Below are 18,541 nucleotides of genomic sequence, written 5' to 3' on the forward strand. Positions count from 1 at the left end.
TTAAACAGAAGGAAGGTAATCAGGCCGAAGAAGGGAAAGTTAGAAAGTTACAAACTGGCAAGCTCGGCATTATCAGGAATAAAAGTTACCCTGTTGAGATGATGCATTTGTCTGCCAGACAGCTAGCTCCCTGTTGCGAAGATGGACGTAGCAGGCTATCAGAGCCTCAGGCCCATTTGTCTAAAATTGCAGTGGCTCAGTCTGAGACCAAAACTCAGAAGACAGTGGCCTAGATGGGGCTTCTGCCCCGCTTCACAAGAGCGTGGTGCTGGAGAAAGGGCGAAGAAATCAGACCCACACTCCACCACTCAGTACTTTAGTTTTTGGACAGGAGGCTCACTATTATTTGAATATATTGGAAAATATTTTGCTTACTATAAGAAGCAAATGTTAAAAAAAAAAAAAAAAAAGCCTATGGTAGGAGTTAGAAGGAGCACACATCGAGGGCTACGGTGGTGAGGAAAGCTTTTCCAGAGGAAATGGGGTCATTCTTTCCCGGGGGGAGGGGAGCGGGTCATCTCCTTTCTAGCGTAAGTCCGAGGCTGGACAATCACCCCCACCCATGTGCCCTGCAAAAAGCAGTATTTTTTCCTTGCTGGGCAGGACACCCTGTGGTTTCTGGTAGAATCATTCTCCTCTCGGCCAAAACTAACTTTGTCTCCTCTGGACGCGCTCTACTCTGTCCCGTAACTTGCCTGACCAGTGGGCACACTGCCTACCTGAGCATCTGTTCTCCCCACGATTCCTTTCTCAGGTGTAGCCCTGAGTGCCTGGACTGCAGCCTACCGAGCCCCAGGCAGGTCTCAGAGTTTGCCTCTCCCATTGGCCCAAGTGCGGAGCCTGGGACGATGCCCCCGAGGAGTGGGACCAAGATGTGGTCCGGTTTTTAGCCACAGTGCCGTCTTCATTAGATTTCGGAGAAGCGAGACTGGGATCTTCCTCGGCCCCGCGCCCGGGGCAAGTGCAGGATCTCCCAGGGAAGCTCGGAGAGGAGCAGGGAGCTGGCTCCCCTCCTCTGCTCACTCCCCGCGGGCGGGCCGGGTGTCTGGCGCCAAGCGCGCAGACTGAGGCGCTCGGGGGCGGGCCAGCCGGCCGGGCTGCCCTCCCCGCGGTGACGTTCCCGGGGGCGGAGGGGCGGCGGGCTGGCTCCGCGCCCTTCCCGCCTCCTCCCGGTGCCGGGTACGTCGGTCTTCGGGAGATGCTGCTGCCGCCGGTGGAGCTGTCGCACACGCCGCTGCCGGTCCGCCCGCTCCGCCGCCGTAGCGCCCAGGCGTCCGAAGGCGCACCCGAGCCGGGCCATGCGGCCGGGAGCCGCGCTGCTGGCCGCGCTGCTGGCCGCTCTGCGGACGGGGCCCGGGGGCGCGAGCGGTCGCCTGCTAAGCGGTGAGTGCGCGCTCTGGGGCGGGGGCTGGTTCCCGGGCGCGCTCGTCTGGTGCACCCACAGCACCCAAGCCGCTGCTTCAGGGCCACGGTGCCTCTTCTCTGACCCTACGTGGGGTGGATGTAGGGGCGGCACCCCCGCCCCACCAGTGCACTCGGCCGTCGGGCGCCCCTTGCTTCCAGGGGAGCAATCGCCCGGCGGCTGAGAGCAGCGCCGGTTCCCTGCGTGTCCTGGATCGCTGAAAGTCCGTTCTCGGCCCAGTCACCGGAATACCGGGAGGCTTAGGGCAGGCGAGACAGCGAGCAAACTGCTCTCGTAGACGCCCCCTCGGTCCGCTCCATTGAGCGCGGCGCAGTAGTCCCCGGGACCCCAAAGGAGGGAGGTCTCCTGTCCCCAGAGACGTTGGGATTCGGGATCCGCTGTGCCGTGGGAGCCCAGCCTGCTAGTCCCGGTCTCCTCTGGGAGGGGAGGGTGGCAGGATCCAGCGCCTGGAAGAAGAGCGCTTAAAGGTTGGGAAAGAAGCCTAGTTAGCGCGGGGCAAGCCCCGCCTGCCTCGGCGGAATGACTCTCTCTGCTTCCTTCCTCCTGTCGTGTCACTGCAGCCTCGGACTTGGACCTCAGAGGAGGTACAGTGCTCTGGCTTCTTGCCTCTTCCATTTGTCCTGCATGTCGGAGTCGGGGAGGGATGTCCGTGCCCCTGTCTCAGATTTCCTTCGCAGGCAACAGATTGGCCAAGAAGGATGGAGGAAAATGAAAACCTCCACTCTGTTATCCGTGCTTCCGAAGCTGATTGAAAGAATCTTAAGTTGGTTTCCGGATGGGCTGAGATGCAGGGCTGCGAAAGACGAGGGTAACTGAGTTCGGCTGTTTGGGTTGAGGATTGCACCGACTCTGTCCTCGGTGGTGGGGAACAGAAGTCCTTCCTGCCCCCCCTCTTCCTGCAAATGAGAGGGGAGAGACACTTCCTGAAGGCAGGGGAACCAGATGCACCCTCGGCCTCTTTCCAGCTCCGGCCTTCTCTGGCGCTCACTGGCTGACCTGGGATGTGTGGCCAGGCTGGGCCATACAGGAAACTCGTTTAAGGTGTTATGTTTTCCCTTGATAATCCAACGATGGAAAAGAGGGGACTGCCAGGAAATTCAACTCCAGGTTAGGAGTTCCTGGGGCTCATTTATTTTCCCTCAGCTGCCTCATTTCTGCATTTAAGGACGCACAGAAGCGGGACTGGCTCTCCTTCTCCGCGGCAGCATCCCAGCCACAGCCTCTCTGACCAGTGGTCCCCAGTCTCTCTGGAACACCTTGCTGAAAATGTCCTGCTTTTGAGGCCTCCTAGTTTGCTGATGAAACAATCCTGTTAGAGTTCCTCTAGCAACTGTAGAAAAATGATAGAGAAGAGGAGAAGATGCAAAACTTTAACAACTTGTTGATCACTGAGAATTTCTTTACAAAAGCGATGAAAGAAGAAATAGAAAATAAGAATTCATAGGAGCTTTCTGGATTATCTGCGTGTGCTCTGTTCCCATTTAGCACTGAAAATGCAGTTAACTGTCCGTGGCCTTTTGCCCTGTATTCTGGACAGTACTGGGACTAACAAATGCCATCTGGCTCCCTGCACAGTTGCAAAACAAATTAGAAAGATGAGAACATTCCGTGATGGCTGGGAAGAGGTTCCCAAACCAAAATCCTTTATCCCTTCCTCTTTGGCAGCAGGTCACACCCCCGACCCACGATCTGGCTCTCCATTGCAAGGGATTCCCCTTGCTGAAATCAGGTTTTCACTCGTACATCTGGATTCAGAAACACATGCTGTGTGTTCCTGTGGGCAAGGACATGGCATGTGTTTCTGTATTCCCGGCACCTAGCACAGCACCAGACACAGAGCATTATACGCTGTACATGCTGATTGAACAAAGGAGCGATGAGGCTAATGTTTTTGGTGTGGCAAGGCTTCAGGCACCCAGACACAAGCTAGGGTGGTGGGTAAATGGTGAACGATTTGTTATTCGACCTCAGTAGAATCCCATCCGTTTGTCCTAGACGGTTTTCAGGCCTTCAGGTATCAATCAGATGAGACACATGACAGGGACTCCCAATGCAACGTGATCCTGGGGTGGCGTGGAGAGCACGGCTCAGTGGTTATACTATAACTTTGTAATTAGATCAGGGCTCTGACTCAGGTGATGCTACTGATAGTTTATATGACCTTTGCGAAACTACTTAATTTTTCTGAGCCTCAGTTGTCCATTCTGTAAAATGGGGCACAAACAATCTCTACATCAGGGAATTATAAGCATTCAGTGGGATGAAGTACGTATGTAAATATAAAAGCCCTTAGCATAGGACATGCCTCATAGTAAGAGCTCAGTAAACCTTAGCTGATGTCTTTAGATGAGATCAGTAGCGGAAAACCCCACGGCTCTGATGTTCTTAGCTTCCGCTTATACCACAGACTGGGTGATTCTCAGTCCCGCTGCAAAGGCAGAGGGCTCCAATGTAGAGGAGCTCACCTTTGACATCAGAAAACCTCTCCTACCTAAAGGAACCCCCAAACAGAGATAACTGACTTTAAGCCACACTACCCCCTGAGGCTCCCTGATGGCAAGAAGTGTTATTTGTGTAACTTTAAGTGAAACCATACATCTTCATCTACCTCCCTTTTAAAACTTAATTTTAAAATATTTGCTTTTCAGTAATCTGTAATGGAACAAACAAAACGCGGAGTTCCTACACAGTTTAGTTTGCATCCTCATGCAGCAACGTGATGTTCATTTGCTTTGAAAGCCTAAGTGATGCTAAAAGGGTCCACTGATGAGTGGTCAGAATTCCTGCCTGGGGGTAGCTTCATTCAGGTGCCTCCAAGCAGCCCGGCCCTGGTAGGCTTTTGGGGGCACTGAAACAGGTTGGCCTCTTTTTTCTGTAGGGCAGCAGGTGTGCCGGGGTGGAACACAGCGGCCTTGTTACAAAGTCGTTTATTCCCATGATGCTTCTCGAAGACTGAACTTTGAAGAAGCCAGAGTGGCCTGCAGGAGGGATGGGGGCCAGCTCGTCAGCATCGAGTCTGAAGATGAACAGAGACTGATAGAAAAGTTCATTGAAAACCTGCTGGCTTCTGATGGCGATTTCTGGATCGGGCTCAGGAGGAGTGAGGAGAAACGGGGCAACGGCACGGCCTGCCGGGACCTTTATGCCTGGACCGACGGGAGCACAGCAACATTTAGGTAAGTGTGTGAACTCACAGCGGCTAACTCACTGCACATAACTCAGAAAGGAGGCAGGCTGGAGCCACGGGGCCCAGTTAGTGGGGCAGGCAAAACCCTGAGGGACAACAGTACTGGCATAGCCAGTGACCAAAGTGGCCAAGGTGGTGAATCAGCTCTAACTGGGGCCCAACTCATGTCCTGAGAGCTCTGTTCAGGAGGGTGTGGCCCAGAAGCATTGTTTCAATGGTACACGATGCTTGAAGCCAGTGGTTCTGCCTATCTGCCCGTTTGGACTAGAACCCCAGTGAGACATTAAAGGCCTGTGGGCTGAAGATTCAAGATAGGGCCCCAGGCCACAAGGAATGACAGGCAAGAAATTAGAGCCAAGATCTAATTCTCTGCATTGGCCAAGAGGGGACTTAAGGAAGCCTGCAGTTGACAGGGCCCTTCCAAATCCACCACACTGGACTCACATCACACACCTGCCCCCAGCACTGTGGCATGGCCATCGTTTCTTCTTAAGAAATGCAGTGACATGGAAAAATGTCCAAAAATATCCAAAGTAAAAGGCAGATATAAGACTGGGAAAATGTAGCAAAGTTAACAGAATTACTATCTTTTTACAATGAAGACTTTATTAAAAAGTCAATAAAGCACTAGCCGTTTATGGAAGTCAATAAAAGCCCAAAAGACAAAGAGGGAAGAGCCCCAACCAACAGTTCACAAAATAGAAAATCTAATTTGTAAACAATAATATGGGGGAGGGGGAGTTTAAAAACCCCTTTTCAATCAAAAGAATGAAGATTAGAACATATATTTAAGACAGCATGTCAGTATCTATCCAAGTCCACGTTTTGCTTATGCTAATCAGTTCCACACCTTCATCTAAGTTCCGGGAGTATCTCCTCCAAGAGTCTCATGGGCCTCTTTTCCTGGGAGAAACTCTAAAAAGGAAGGTTAGTAGGAGGAACCACACTCCCCATCACTGCAGCTGGTCCCAGATGAGTGATACCTACTGACCTCCCTCCTCCTCTATTCAGTCTACATTCCCCCTCACCCTCTGCTCGGGGAGCCTCAATGGCTTGCTTACCTTGTGGCGAGACCCAGACCCTCATCCCTGAGGCCCTAGTCAGCTGGTACTTCTTGGGCTGGAGTGGTTGCACTTTTCCATTTACCACCAAAATTAAGCATGTGAGTACCGACAGGTACCCAAGTAGATAACCTGGGTGCCAAACATATTTCTTCCTGCCTATAATGTGTAATAGCAGAGATACCTTCTCGTCATGAGTGTCAGTACCTCCTGTAAAGATCATGACTCCTCTTCTTGCCTGCGGGTCCCTGGACACAAATATCCCAGGTCTCCAAGTGGCAGCCAAAGCTCATAGTTCAGTAAGACTCTTGCTGGATCTTCTGGTGGAAGGATGCCCTCTTTGGGTACCAGGACCCCTAAACCCACAGAGCTCAACATTGCAGGGACAAGAAGCACAAATTCCCCAAGTGATGGTGAGCAGGGCTTCCACCCCCTTGGTTCCTAGACCCCAGCTTACTTATGGGGACACAGGATGATACATAGGTCATTGATTCAAAGTGTGCACTGCATCTTGGAGGATGGTGCTCCATCTTCACAAAGTATTGCCTCTAAGCTAGTGCTTCAGCTGTGTTTTCAACAAGCTCATCCATCGCTCTGTCAGACTGGCAGCTTCAGGATGGCCGAATGTGTGATACAACTAGTAAACCCCCTGTCTACTCCCCCATCTCCTTTGCTATAAAGCATGTCTCTTGGTCTGATGAGGTGTTGTATGGGATGCTGTGCTGTTAGATCAGATACTGTGTAAGCGTTTAGATGGTGGTGCCAAGACCCTGAGGCAGGAAAGGCAAACCCATATCCAGACTGTGTGCCTCTTCCTAGCAACATGAATCATTGCCCCTCTCAGGATGGAAGGGGTCCAGTGTAGTCAGCTTGCCGCCCAGTGCTGGTCTGGCCTCTGTTCCTGGCAGGCTGGGTGCTGGGCAGTAGCTGGATCGGCCATGGTGACAGGGAGCGGATACTGCTGAGCCTATGCGTAGCCGCCATCCCTGCCACCACGGCTACTCCAGTATGTATCCGTCACACCAGCACTGGGGCGGCTGGTAACAGGCTGGCTGGCATCAGCTGGCTGAGTCACTCTGTCTCCCGGGTTGTTTAGTGCCTCTTCCATGCTAGGTGCCTCTTGGTTGTCTTTACCACAGAGATCTCCATATTTGATGCCTCCTCCTGTATGTCTATGCACATCACTCTATCCAAGAACACCTTGTCCCCAGTCTTCCACCCTTTCTCCTCTTAGACTCCTGATCAGTTGGCCAAGCTCTTTGCCTTACCCCTGAGTTTTTATATATTCTAACCTCCAATTACTTCTCTTTTCATATAAGGTGGCTAGCTAGGGGCACCAGCTAAGCTCTGGCCATCGGGAGGACGTCTCCTTGCCACTTGATCTTTCAAGGCCACCTCTGAGCGGGGCTGTGGTGTAGCTGCTGCCCATTTGGAGTTGCACCCTGATGCGTGGCCGACTCATCCATGAACCAAGCTTAGACTGAGTCTGTGAGCTAGTCATGACGGACTCCCTTCCAGGAGTAAGCTGGGAGACAGGCTCTGTTCCACAGTGGGAGATGTCATGGCCGTCTGTCCTAGTGCTCATGCTGTGCACTTCGGTCCTGAATGTACCTCTTCTGTTTTATAATGGATCGATTCCAGGCCTGCCCAATTTTTCTGACGAGGTGTGTCTTCCGGTATCTCAGTCATGATGAGCGAGTTGGATTGCATGGTCTCTTGGTGCTCCTTGCCTAGCAGCAAGCCAAGGTTTGCTTGGCAAAAGGTGATTTTGTCTCAGCTACAGATAATATGGCCTTCCCACGCAATCCTAAGGGTCTGCGTTGTGATTCTGCCACTGGGGCTTGCACTCATTCTATGTGGTATTATTACTCTCACCACTGATACCTCTAATAATAGGGTCTGCTGGATTATGTGGCCCAAGGGGCAAATCTGCTTACACCACAGCCTAGAACTGCTTCAGAGCCCTTTTCTGCCCGAGGCCCCACTCAGAGACAGCTGTCTTTCATGTCAGCTGATAAACGTGCCAAGCAGTATTTCCAGGTGTGAAATACTCAGCCTCTAGAACCCAAAGAGGCCTGCCAAGTGCAATGCTTCCTTCTTCAAATTATTGCAAGATGGTTCATATTATTCTGAGAGGCAGTAATTTATCCTTTAATTTGAAAGAGATGTTCTGGCGTTCCCTAGATCACAAGACAGCTGCACATTTTCACAAAGTAGCAGGGCCCTGAATCTTCAGAGTGTTTATCTCCCAACCCTTAGAGCCCATAAGTCTTACTAAGGCCTCCAGTCCTTGTTCATCTAGCAATGATGTCAGCAACATGGCGGACCTGTGTGATTCTCTGCAAGCTACCAGGACGGTCCAGGTCTCTTCACATCATATTATGACAACAGGTAGGAAGGTTAACACAATCCTGAGGCAAGATTGTAAGTGTACCCTGTTGTCCATTGCAGATGAATGCAAACTGTTTCTGATTCTCTTTCTGATACAGATAAGAAAGAATGTGCTCGCCAAATCTGCAAACCAGGGACCCAAGGGCACGTTAACCAGCTCTAGCAAAGATACCACATGAGGCTTAGCAGTGCAATGGAGGCTTCTACTTGGTTCAATTTGTGCTACTCCATTGTCATCCTTCAGGACTGCCTGATTTTTGCAGAAGCCAGACTAGCAAATTACATAGAGACATGACAGGGAATACCATTCTCCTAGTCTCTGGGTCTTGAAAGGTGGCACTACTTTCTGTCATCTTCATCTAGTTAAGACACTGGTCTTTATTTAGTACCTTGGAGAGGATGGGGAAGAGTGCAATTTCAGAGGCTTCCATTTGACCTTCTCCACTATTAGCTCTTACCCCATAGGTTTTTAATTCATATATTTTGAGATTGAATAACGACCACTGGATGAGTCCCACTGGGAGCTGATCCTGAGCCAGAAACCCATTTAATACTTGGCCTCAATATGCTCCCACTCAAATGGGTAGCCTTAATAACACTTCAAGTCTTTGGGTTGACTTGCACCCTGTGTCCAACTGCCCTTGTAATATTTGTGTATTTCTCTTTCCCCAGGATATGGTTACTTGAGTAAATGGCCATAAGTCCCTTTGGGAGAATAGATGAAATTATTATCATGTGCACTGGCCATGGTGTGGCAGGGCCTTCCTCCTTCTAGCAGCGAGTTCCTAGCCTGAAAGCTGGTGCCAGAAACTAGATGCCAGGCATAATATTGCATCCATTCCATCATCTGTGAGATAAAGAACATAAAGCCAGAGGGCCGGTGGGGAGGAGGACAAGACAAGTCAAGGTAGGAGGTCCACCAACAGGGTTGGGAAATGGCCTGGAGGTAACTAATGAGGCGCAGAGCCCAGCCCCAGGCAGGGTCCCCAGCTGTCCAGGCAGTGTCCGAGCAGTGTGGCAAGCTCAGCTATTATCCAGGCAAACTCAGCACAGTGGGTGCAGGAAAGGATTTTCCTTTTGGAGGACGGCAGCACAAGACTCAAGCAGAGCCGTACTGGGGTGCTACCTGGAGACCTGTCTTAGCTGTCTCCTAAGAAGGGGCTCCAACAAGAGCTAGGCAGAGCAGCAGGGCTCAGCTAAAGTCTGAGCATCAGGGCATGATCTGGGTCCCGCAAGGAGACAGCTTAGCTGGGTAACCCAGCAGACTACCAAGGCCGGCCCAGAGTCAGCACACGGGGTGGGTGCCCGCAGGATTTAGACTATCTATGGAATCAGAGGCTTTAACCTGGCACCCACATACCCAACGAGATGGCGGCACCATTTAATTCCAAGTACCCTGAAGGCTGCTAAGACACCCCATCCAGGAGCCAGGGAGACCAAGACAAGAAATCAGGCAGCAGAGGCTGACAGGGCTTACCAGCCTGATGAAGTGGGAACAACTTAAAAACTGAAAAAGACGATGTGGGCCTCCCATTCATGTCCCCACCCCTTCTCCTGCTTTGAAGCCTTCACATTTTGGAAAGTCTTGCTCAGATGCTTGAATTTTCTATCTACTCCTTAGAGCTAGAAAGACAGTTATGGCTGTTGAAAAGGATGGGGCGATGGGAGCAGGGCAAGCTCTGGCTGAGATAAGCCATGCCTCTTCTCAGCGCATCTGATGTCTTTAAAAAAAAAAAAAAGAAACAAAGAAAGAAAATCCAGTTAGCCAAAATCAAAAAAGAAATCAGACTGTCCAGACTGGCCCTGCCAGCTGCTTTTTCTCATAATTACTTTGCAGACATTATATGGTAATCTATTCTTCCCTGCAGAGAGGCTGTGGCAAATGTCAGATGACTGATTGTGATGTCCGTCCTAGAAAGCGTGCGCTTCTGCTTATTGGCAACACTTCAATTCCTCCCTCTCTCTTAAGTTTGTGGCTCAGTGGAATTTGATGGGAAAACCAAGGCTTTGCAGGCTTGCAGTATCCTGCTCCAGTTGCCACCACTGTTGACCCCTTTCCTGCAGGAACTGGTACGTGGATGAGCCTTCGTGCGGCAGTGAGATCTGCGTGGTCATGTACCACCAGCCATCAGCCCCCGCCGGCATCGGGGGCCCCTACATGTTCCAGTGGAATGACGACCGATGCACCATGAGGAACAATTTCATTTGCAAGTATTCCGATGGTAATGAATTCTCTCCCAAGTTATGTGGCTGCATTCTGAGCCTCCTCTCTCATTTCACAAGTAGCTGCTGGTTCCAAGAATTTGTCGTGTGGTCTCTGAGAAAGAGTGTTGCAAATGCCAGCAGTTAAACACTGGGAATTCTTACAAAGGGAAACGTAATGATGCGTCCTCACTGAGGAGTAATTGTAGCAAAGGAGAGAGGTATCCGATGCTACGAGAGGGATGAAGAAATGAAAGGATCTGATGTATGTATGATAAAACAAGAATTATGAGAACTGTAAGAAACAAAAAGCCCTCTCAGTGGACAATTACAAATTCTTATTCTTTCCATATGTGAGGTTGTACACTGTAGGAACTTGGAATGAAGGAGAAATGGGAAAGGATGCTGGCCATTATTCCTGCAAGCTCTCTACCAGCCATGTGAGATTATTTTCTGGGGCTTTAAGGAAACAGAATAACCAGAGGAGGTAGGTGATAAAGGACACCAATTTTACCGGCACTGGGCAGATGGCAGCACTTTGACGGGCAGGTTTGAACTCCTCAGGCCACCCTCTGTAAATGCCTTGTAAACTCAACTGGCATTTGCTTCTAGATCTGTTAGGGGTTTTGAATTGGCTACAAGTCTGTAGTCTCGCTGTGCCAGGGTTCCCCAAACTCCTCCATTATGTCGGACTTTGAACTTGACATGCCATGATTTTTGCTCTGTTAAAGTTTTCCACCTCCCTGAAGCCAACTGCTTGACCTCATTTCTGCATCCTTTCCTGACAAGAGGAGAGTGACTTGTTAGTTACGTCTAGTTGGGGACCAGACAATCCCATCATTTTAAAATTGTTTGAATTTGACTGCTTTTGCTGCTAAAGTGTTTTCTTCCGCCCTCTTCAACCACACAGAGGAACTCCTCTCCAGAGACCTGGCCCTTCTCACCGTACAGAGTTGTCTCAGGCAGGGAGGTTGCAAGGACCGAGGCTGGCTTAGCGGGGCACCTTTTCAGAGCAGTGGAAGCAAGACCCATCACTTTTCTTCATTACATCCTATGATCTCTGTGATTTAAATGTTTATGCTTTTTAAACGTTTTTGGAAATGTGAGGTTTTGACTTTTGTTTTCGTATCCTTTTATTTTGGGATTTTGAACCCAGTTAGTCTTTTAGAACCATGTTCTTGATGAATTTTGTTATTGCCTGTGTTAGATTGAGTCCTGGCAGGAAAGAGATGGCACGCTCAGAGGACACTATGATGATACCGGCAGAGGTGTGGGCACAGGGCACAAGAGGATGCAGTGCCCAGGGACCAGCTAAAACTGTTACTACCCCCAGGCTTCAAGGAGCAAGGGGAGGGAACGGTTTTAGTGGAACTGAGAGAATGCCTCTGCCTCCAACTGGTGAAGTCCAGTCAAAAAGGGAGCCCCAGTGACACAGTCCAGAGAGTCCCTTGCTTCGACATCATCCCGGATAGGAATTGATCAGACGTCTTGGATTGCTTTAATACAGTCCAGGCCTGAGCATAGCTGGGACAGAGTAGGGATTACAGTTGAAACCAGACCAGCCGCACATCGATCAGAGCTGAAGCTGCGTGACAGTGCACAGGGCTTCATTGCACCAGTCTTTCCACTTTGGGGTATATTTGAAAATATTCATATTTAAAAGTTTTAAAATACTTTTTTTGAAAAGAAAAAAAAGTACCCAGGTAAAGCCGGGGGAAGGCTAGCTCTTGTGCAGAAGTGATTCTTTGGACTTGCTAACCTAGTTCCTGGTGTCTGATTACACTAAATAAGGTTTACCAGATGACTAAATGAGCAAGTCAATGAAGACCATGCTCTTGCCAATTTCATCCAGATGGCGTGGAAATTTGGTTATTGTTCTCATTCTTGTTTCTTTCTGCTGCAGAGAAGCCAACAGCTCCTTCTACCAGACCTGGAGGTAAGACTGTCGTTTGCGATTTGGGTTAATTTGGGCTGTTTCACAATCCCTCTTTCTAGGTCTAGAACCATGTGTTCTTTAGACCAGAATATTCAATGGAGAGACCACTGGTGTTAACCTCGACCATTTGGACAGGTACATGCACACCCAGTCATGACAAGTGGTTCATTAATCTCACCTCCAGTGGTGCCTTTCTCTCCAACGTCTGAAAAGGAACAGCTGCAAATTCAGTTTGGGATGTCTCTTGTCATTATTGACAATGCGAAAGGAATAATTCAATCTAACGAGACAAGAAGTGAGCCACACTGATAATTTATGGTCCGAGAAGTGTCATTGGCCCTTCCCCTTGGCACCTCAGTGCCTTATGAGCCTTGATGCCAGCTGCCTGCTGGTTGCGTCTGTACGGGATTCTTGGCAGCAAGAGTCGCACCGGAAAGATGAAGACAAGTAAATCTCTAGCCCAGCAAATTCAGCTCTTTACTTGTCTGTTTATAAATGGCACTGGTCACACTGCTACTGCTTTTTGGCATCCTACCCTGAACCTGGTAGGACCTCAGTGAACATCTAGATTGTGATGTGTTTTTCCAGGTTCCCAAGTCCATGTGTCTCTCTCCAGGTGAAGGAACAGAGCCAGCGACACCCATACTTCCAGAAGACACAGAGAAAGAAGATGCCACGGAAACACTAAAAGAAAGCAAAGGTATCTACAGACTCTCCCAGGGTAAAACAGATCATTGGATTCTCTTGATCACAAATTACTCGTGGTTACATTCCCTACTTTGTTCCTTCCCACAGCTACTTAAAAATGGAACCAGACAGGGCACTTGTGGCTTTGTAAAAACTGCATTAAATGTTAGATTTCATCCGTGAAATATGCAAATGGAGTTATCCTAAGACAACTGGGGGGAACAGAGGAGACAGGAGGGGAAAAGCTGCATGAAGAGGGAGGGAGCCTTGAGAACCACCCAGAAGCCTGGGTGGGGAGGGTGGAGGAGGGTGTTGGGGTCAGGGGATAGGGTGGACTAGAGAATGGATGTAGAGAAATAAGAGCAGAAAAACCCAGGCCATGATGCACAACAGCCATGATTAATATTAATTTTTGAGACAAATAGAGGAAATGGGTAAAACATCTTAAATGTTAAATCATAAAAGATAAAAGAAAATGGGGTGATAAACAGGAGTGCTAATGGACTTTAAAATTTTTTTGGTTTTTTTCTTGAGGGGCAGGGAACTACCTTTATTTATTTTTAATGGAGGTACTGGGGATTGAACCCAGGACCTCATGCATGCTAAGCATGCGCTCTACCACTGAGCTATACCCTCCCCCAAGTGCTAATGTACTTTCAGCCTCAACTCTCACCTTGGGTTAAAGAGGAAAGTCTGGGCTGTTTACTAGACTTATTGTGGTGATCATTTCATGTTGTATGCAAATATCAAATCAATACGTAATACATCCGAAACTAACATAATACTGTACGTCAACTAGATCTCAATTAAAACAAAGAGAGGAAGATCTGGGGGTTTGTCACTGAGCAACTTTTTAAAAATCACTTAATTTTTCCGTTTAATCATTTGCATAATGGGAAAAAAAAAAAGTTTTTTCTCACCTACCTGAGAACATTACTGTGTCCATAAAATGAAATAGGATATTGCAATACTGCAATTCAGTTCTGACACTAGCCATCCCAAGTTAGCAGGGCTCACAACAGCTTAAGGGCTCAGTCCCCAACAAGACAGCTTCTTACTTCCAATATCAGCACAAGTTCAGGGGTCCCCAGGCCACCCACACTTCTGATCCACTCGGAGTGCCCACGAGCCACTCATGTTCAGTTATTCACTAGCACAACTCACAGAACTCGGGAAAACACTATGCCTGTGACTGCCTTTTGTTATAAAGGATGCAAACCAGCCAATTGAAGAAACGTGTAAGGTGAGATCTGGGAGGGTCCCAGTGGAGAGGCTCTGTGTCCTCTCCCTGTGGAATCAGGAGGCCCTGTCACCGTCCTGGCGCATCCACGTGTTCACCAACCAGCAGGCTCCCCTGAGCTTTGGTGTGCAGAGATTTTATTGCGCTGTCATTACACAGCACAGCTGATTTGATCATTGACCCATCATTGGCCGTGTCATTGAACTCATCCCGTAGGCCCCACTCCTTCCCCACCAGCCCCCTATCCTGTGTCATCTCTGTCAACGTAAACTCTGATCTGGTCTAAGGGGCTCATGAATAACAAAGTCGCTCCTATTACCTGAGAAATTCCAAAGATTTAGAGCCTCCCTCTGAGGGACAAAGGCCAGTCAAATTCTTTATCACACAACAGATGTAATGCTTTGGAAAAAGAAGAAAGTGCTGTGCAGAGGTGGGTAGCATTTTTATTGCTCATTGTTATTCACGGTGATATTTAAAGTGGGTTTTGTGTGAGGGTCTTGGGGTGGTTGTCAGGTTTGCAGCCTCACAGAAGAACAAAGCAACAACTTCTGGATGGGTCAGGAATCTTGGACCAGTAGGAGTAGGAAAGGGAGGGGCCAGTCCTCAATCCTTGATTCCTCCCAAAGCCCCTTGAGGGAAAATTCTCTGGTTCTAAGGCTTAAAGGACAGGAAGTTCTGGATGGGAGATCTCTGAGTGCCCTCAACAGTCCCTGCTCATGGACCCGACTTGTTCCAGTCAGTCTGAGCCAGAAACGCTGCGAATGCTCTGCAGCCTGATTCGCCTGCTTCACGTGACCTTCTCATTCCTGGTTATAACACTGAGACTCCTGGTTTACTCCCTGCCCCCCCAACTAAATCCCATCTTGGAAACGACCATTTCTGTCCTTAGACGCAAAGACGTCATTTCCCTCAAACAGCCTCTGCCTTGTTTACAAAGAGGGAGGACAAGAAAAGAGATCATCTCTTTCCTCTGAAAAAAATATTTGATTCACAGAAATACCCTTCTTATCTTTTGCAAGAGACCTGAAAATGTAAGCTTCTTTTCTCTCTATTCCTGCAGATAATAGGACAGGTAGAAAATCCTCATTTACTAAAACTGGAAGACTTTGCAGGCTGGGTTAAACGTATATCTATTCCTTGCAGAATGTGCTCCTTGTAATACTTGGTGTTGATTATGCTTGTTTAAGCCTGTTTTGAAGATTTAGAAACATCACTGATGCTGACAATGTACGCCTTTCTTTTCAGAAGCTGCCCTGAATCTTGCCTACATCCTCATCCCCAGCATCCCCCTTCTCCTTCTCCTCGTGGTCACCGCCGGTGTATGTTGGGTTTGGATCTGTAGAAGGAGGCAAGTAACACCTTCATCATGTAAATCTTTGTGTCTTCTGAACTCTTTGAGATTTTGGACATTGCCCTCTTTACTTCATTAAAAGCCATGGCAGCTCCCAGAGAATCACTGCTGTACATTTGAGAGTAAATTCTCCAGCGAGCTCAGGGCACTCAGAAGTACTAAGCATGTGCGCTTAGCTGTGATTAAGAGAATGATCTTACATTCTTTAATTTTTGTATGTGAACGATTTTACATGACGTAAGGGGAGACTGCGTTCACCAGGGTACCCACATGTCACTCAGCAAAGTGCTCTCAGAAATGTGTGCTCTCACTGCAAAAATGTCTGTCCTCTGTTAATGGATCATGGACCACCATTTTTGAGGTACCCAGAGCTCTTCTCAGCTACCTTTTTATTCCCCATCATCATGGTACACATAGAAGAAGGCTGGCATTGTCATTTTACAATAGGAAAACAAAGGTACAGTTTAAGACTTGACTCCCTAGATGGCAAATTTAAGACAAATTAGTAAGATTCCAATGTAGAACCTACTTCATTTAATAATAACTTCTTTATAGGATTATTAGAAGAATTAAAGCAGTTAATATACACAGAACAGGTATACAGTAAGCTCTCAAAAAAAGTTCTCTCCTGAGGGGGTGGGTATAGCTCAGTGGTAGAGCACATGCTTAGCAGGCATGAGGTCCTGGGTTCAATCTCCAGCACTTCCATTAAAATAAAAAAATTAAAGAAAAATGTTGTCTCTTAGGATGATCATTTTTATTAGTTAACTCCTTTTCATGTAAAAACAGAATTCAGTTCAAAAAATTGCAAGTATATTTTCTTTTTGGGGGGAGGTAGGGGTAGGTAATTAGGTTTATTTATTTATTTACTTATTTTTAATGCAGGTTCTGGGGACTGAGCCCAGGGCCTGGTGCATGCTAAGCACACACTCTACCACTGAGCTGTGCCCTCCCCTCTGCAAATATATTTTTTAACTGCTTGCTCTGCAGTTGGTTCTTGATTTCCTTTCCTTATTCTATTTAACGCCTCGCCACGATTTGGGAATTGTGACTTTAACGCTGGAGTCTATTTCAGGGATTTTTAACTCTTTTTGTGACAAAGACCCCTGTAGCTGTCTGGTGAAGCCTGTGGACCCCTTCCCAGAACAATATTTTAAATGCATAAAATGAAATACATCAGATTGCAAGAGAAGCAATAACATTGATGTATAGTTTAGCAAGATATTTCCAAAAATGAATGTGAAACAGTAATACATGGGCTTCTTTATTAATGCTTCTTTATTTAGTGGTGGGTATAATACTGACGTAGAGATGAGCATAAAATATATTAAGGCATCTTAAATAAGAACTGTGATGTGATATGAAAATGTCTATGATTTTTGTTGGTGATCAAGTCAAAAGTATTACTGCTTCTACTCGGACTGATTGCCCACATTCAGAATTGAAGGACAGGGGAAATTTCACTTAGAAATTTTTTTTTAATGTGGTATTTTCCCTTATGCAGTTCTATCCGTGGACCCTCTGGGGGCTCTGGGGGTCCCAGGATCACCACCACTGTTCTGTGCTCTGGCAGCAGTGGCTGATAGATACAAGGGGCACTTTCCTGTTTTAGCCCCGCCCCACCCCGAAGCCCCCACCTGTAGCTGAGAAGCGCAGCGTGCAGTGACTGCCCAGGGTGGCGTCCTGCGGCCAGGACGGGAGGCACGGGATGCCCCAGCCCCCTTGCCTGCTCAGCCCTGGTTCCCTCTCCTCCTAGGAGCCGGGAGCAGCCGGGCCCCAGCTCGAAGGCGCAGCATCCCCGCTGGCCCGCCGCTCAGCCCGGGAACAGCCCGGACCTGGAGGTTTACAACGTCATACGGAAACAAAGCGAGGCGGACTTGGCCGACACGCGGCCAGACGCGAAGAACGTTTCATTCCGAGTGCGATCGGGAGAAGCCACTCCCGACGCCGTGTCTTGTGACTATGACAACATGGCTGTGAACCCGTCCGAGAGCGGCTTCGTGACGCTGGTGAGCGTGGAGGGCGGCTTCGTGACCAACGACGTTTACGAGTTCTCCCCGGACCGAGCGGGGAGGAGCAAGGAGTCTGGCTGGGTGGAAAATGAAATCTACGGTTATTAGGACGCACGGACAGGAATGAGGGAGACGAGAAAAGCAAAATTCTCCTATTTTCTATAAGGAAAATACTCAGAAGGTCTACGAAAGCGCTCAGATCAGGTCCTGGGGGTGAGCATGAGACCCCCACAGCCCCTGCTGGATCCCCAGTGTGGGCTGTACCCCCTTATCCCAGCCCCTCACCCGCTCCGACTTCTGAGATAGCACCTTGCCCAGGGTCTGGCACATCGTAGAAAATAAAATAACTGCTCGTCGGAAGTGACTATCAAGAGACAGTGCTTTCATTGGCGGGGAAAAGGCTGCGGCCGTGGAGTTTCGGGAAACCAACCTCCAGCTTTGTTTTTCTTGCTCTGAACAGCAGTGCACAGAGTCACAGAGACAGAAATTACAGAAGCTTTTCAAAGCCCATGTATGCTAGCATCACGCTGACCTGTGCATCAGTGACTCTTATCTGTTTTTTTTTTTTTCTTTTTCCCAAAGAATCAAATCAAATAAAAAGCAGGAAACAGAATGTTAGTCTGTGTCTACAGACCTTCCTCTGCATGTGGCCTCGAGGGACCTTTTTTCTTTCTCCTGACATCCAAACTTGGAAAGATCTAAAAACGAAGTTTGAATCTCGGCTTCTGGGCTTATGTGTGTTCCCAGCTCTGACATGCACGTTGTTGTTTGTCTGTTTGTTTTATTGCAGTATCGACATAATATTAGTAATAATACTAATGATTTTGCCTTTTTGTTTTTGGGATGTGTTTCAAATACTTTCGGACTCAAAGGCAGAGAAAAGTGGCTTATCATTCATTTACCATATGCAGTTCTGAAGGCCGTTATTTAAATTGTCAGTAACATCCTTCTATCAGCTTAATAATCTTATTATTTTAACCACTCCTCATTTATCTTGTTTTTGAAAGGTTTGTAACTGTCTCATACGTGGAGCCCCACACTAAGCAGAGTT

General features: G+C 48.3%; 1 protein-coding gene and 1 non-coding gene across 3 annotated transcripts; one reads left to right on the top strand and one right to left on the bottom strand.

Moving 5' to 3' along the window:
* The first annotated feature begins 724 nt into the window (after positions 1-724).
* LAYN (layilin) lies at positions 725-18,332 on the top strand. Of its 2 annotated transcripts, XM_074356831.1 has the most exons (8): positions 725-1,383; positions 1,984-2,007; positions 4,302-4,599; positions 10,127-10,284; positions 12,168-12,200; positions 12,817-12,900; positions 15,373-15,475; positions 17,235-18,332. In XM_074356831.1, exons 1-8 carry the CDS (start codon positions 1,299-1,301, stop codon positions 17,596-17,598), a joined length of 1,149 nt encoding a protein of 382 aa, XP_074212932.1. In that variant the 5' UTR covers positions 725-1,298; the 3' UTR covers positions 17,599-18,332. The 2 variants fall into 2 exon arrangements, with proteins under 2 accessions (XP_074212932.1, XP_074212933.1); XM_074356832.1 differs by lacking the exon at positions 1,984-2,007 and having other exon boundaries at positions 727-1,383.
* On the bottom strand, positions 13,452-13,524 carry TRNAA-AGC (transfer RNA alanine (anticodon AGC)). The gene has a single exon. It is a non-coding gene; the product is annotated as a tRNA-Ala (tRNA).
* Positions 18,333-18,541: the final 209 nt, after the last annotated feature.

The sequence above is a fragment of the Camelus bactrianus genome, chromosome 33 (genome assembly GCF_048773025.1).
Source record: "Camelus bactrianus isolate YW-2024 breed Bactrian camel chromosome 33, ASM4877302v1, whole genome shotgun sequence".
NCBI classification, from domain to species: Eukaryota; Metazoa; Chordata; class Mammalia; order Artiodactyla; family Camelidae; genus Camelus; species Camelus bactrianus.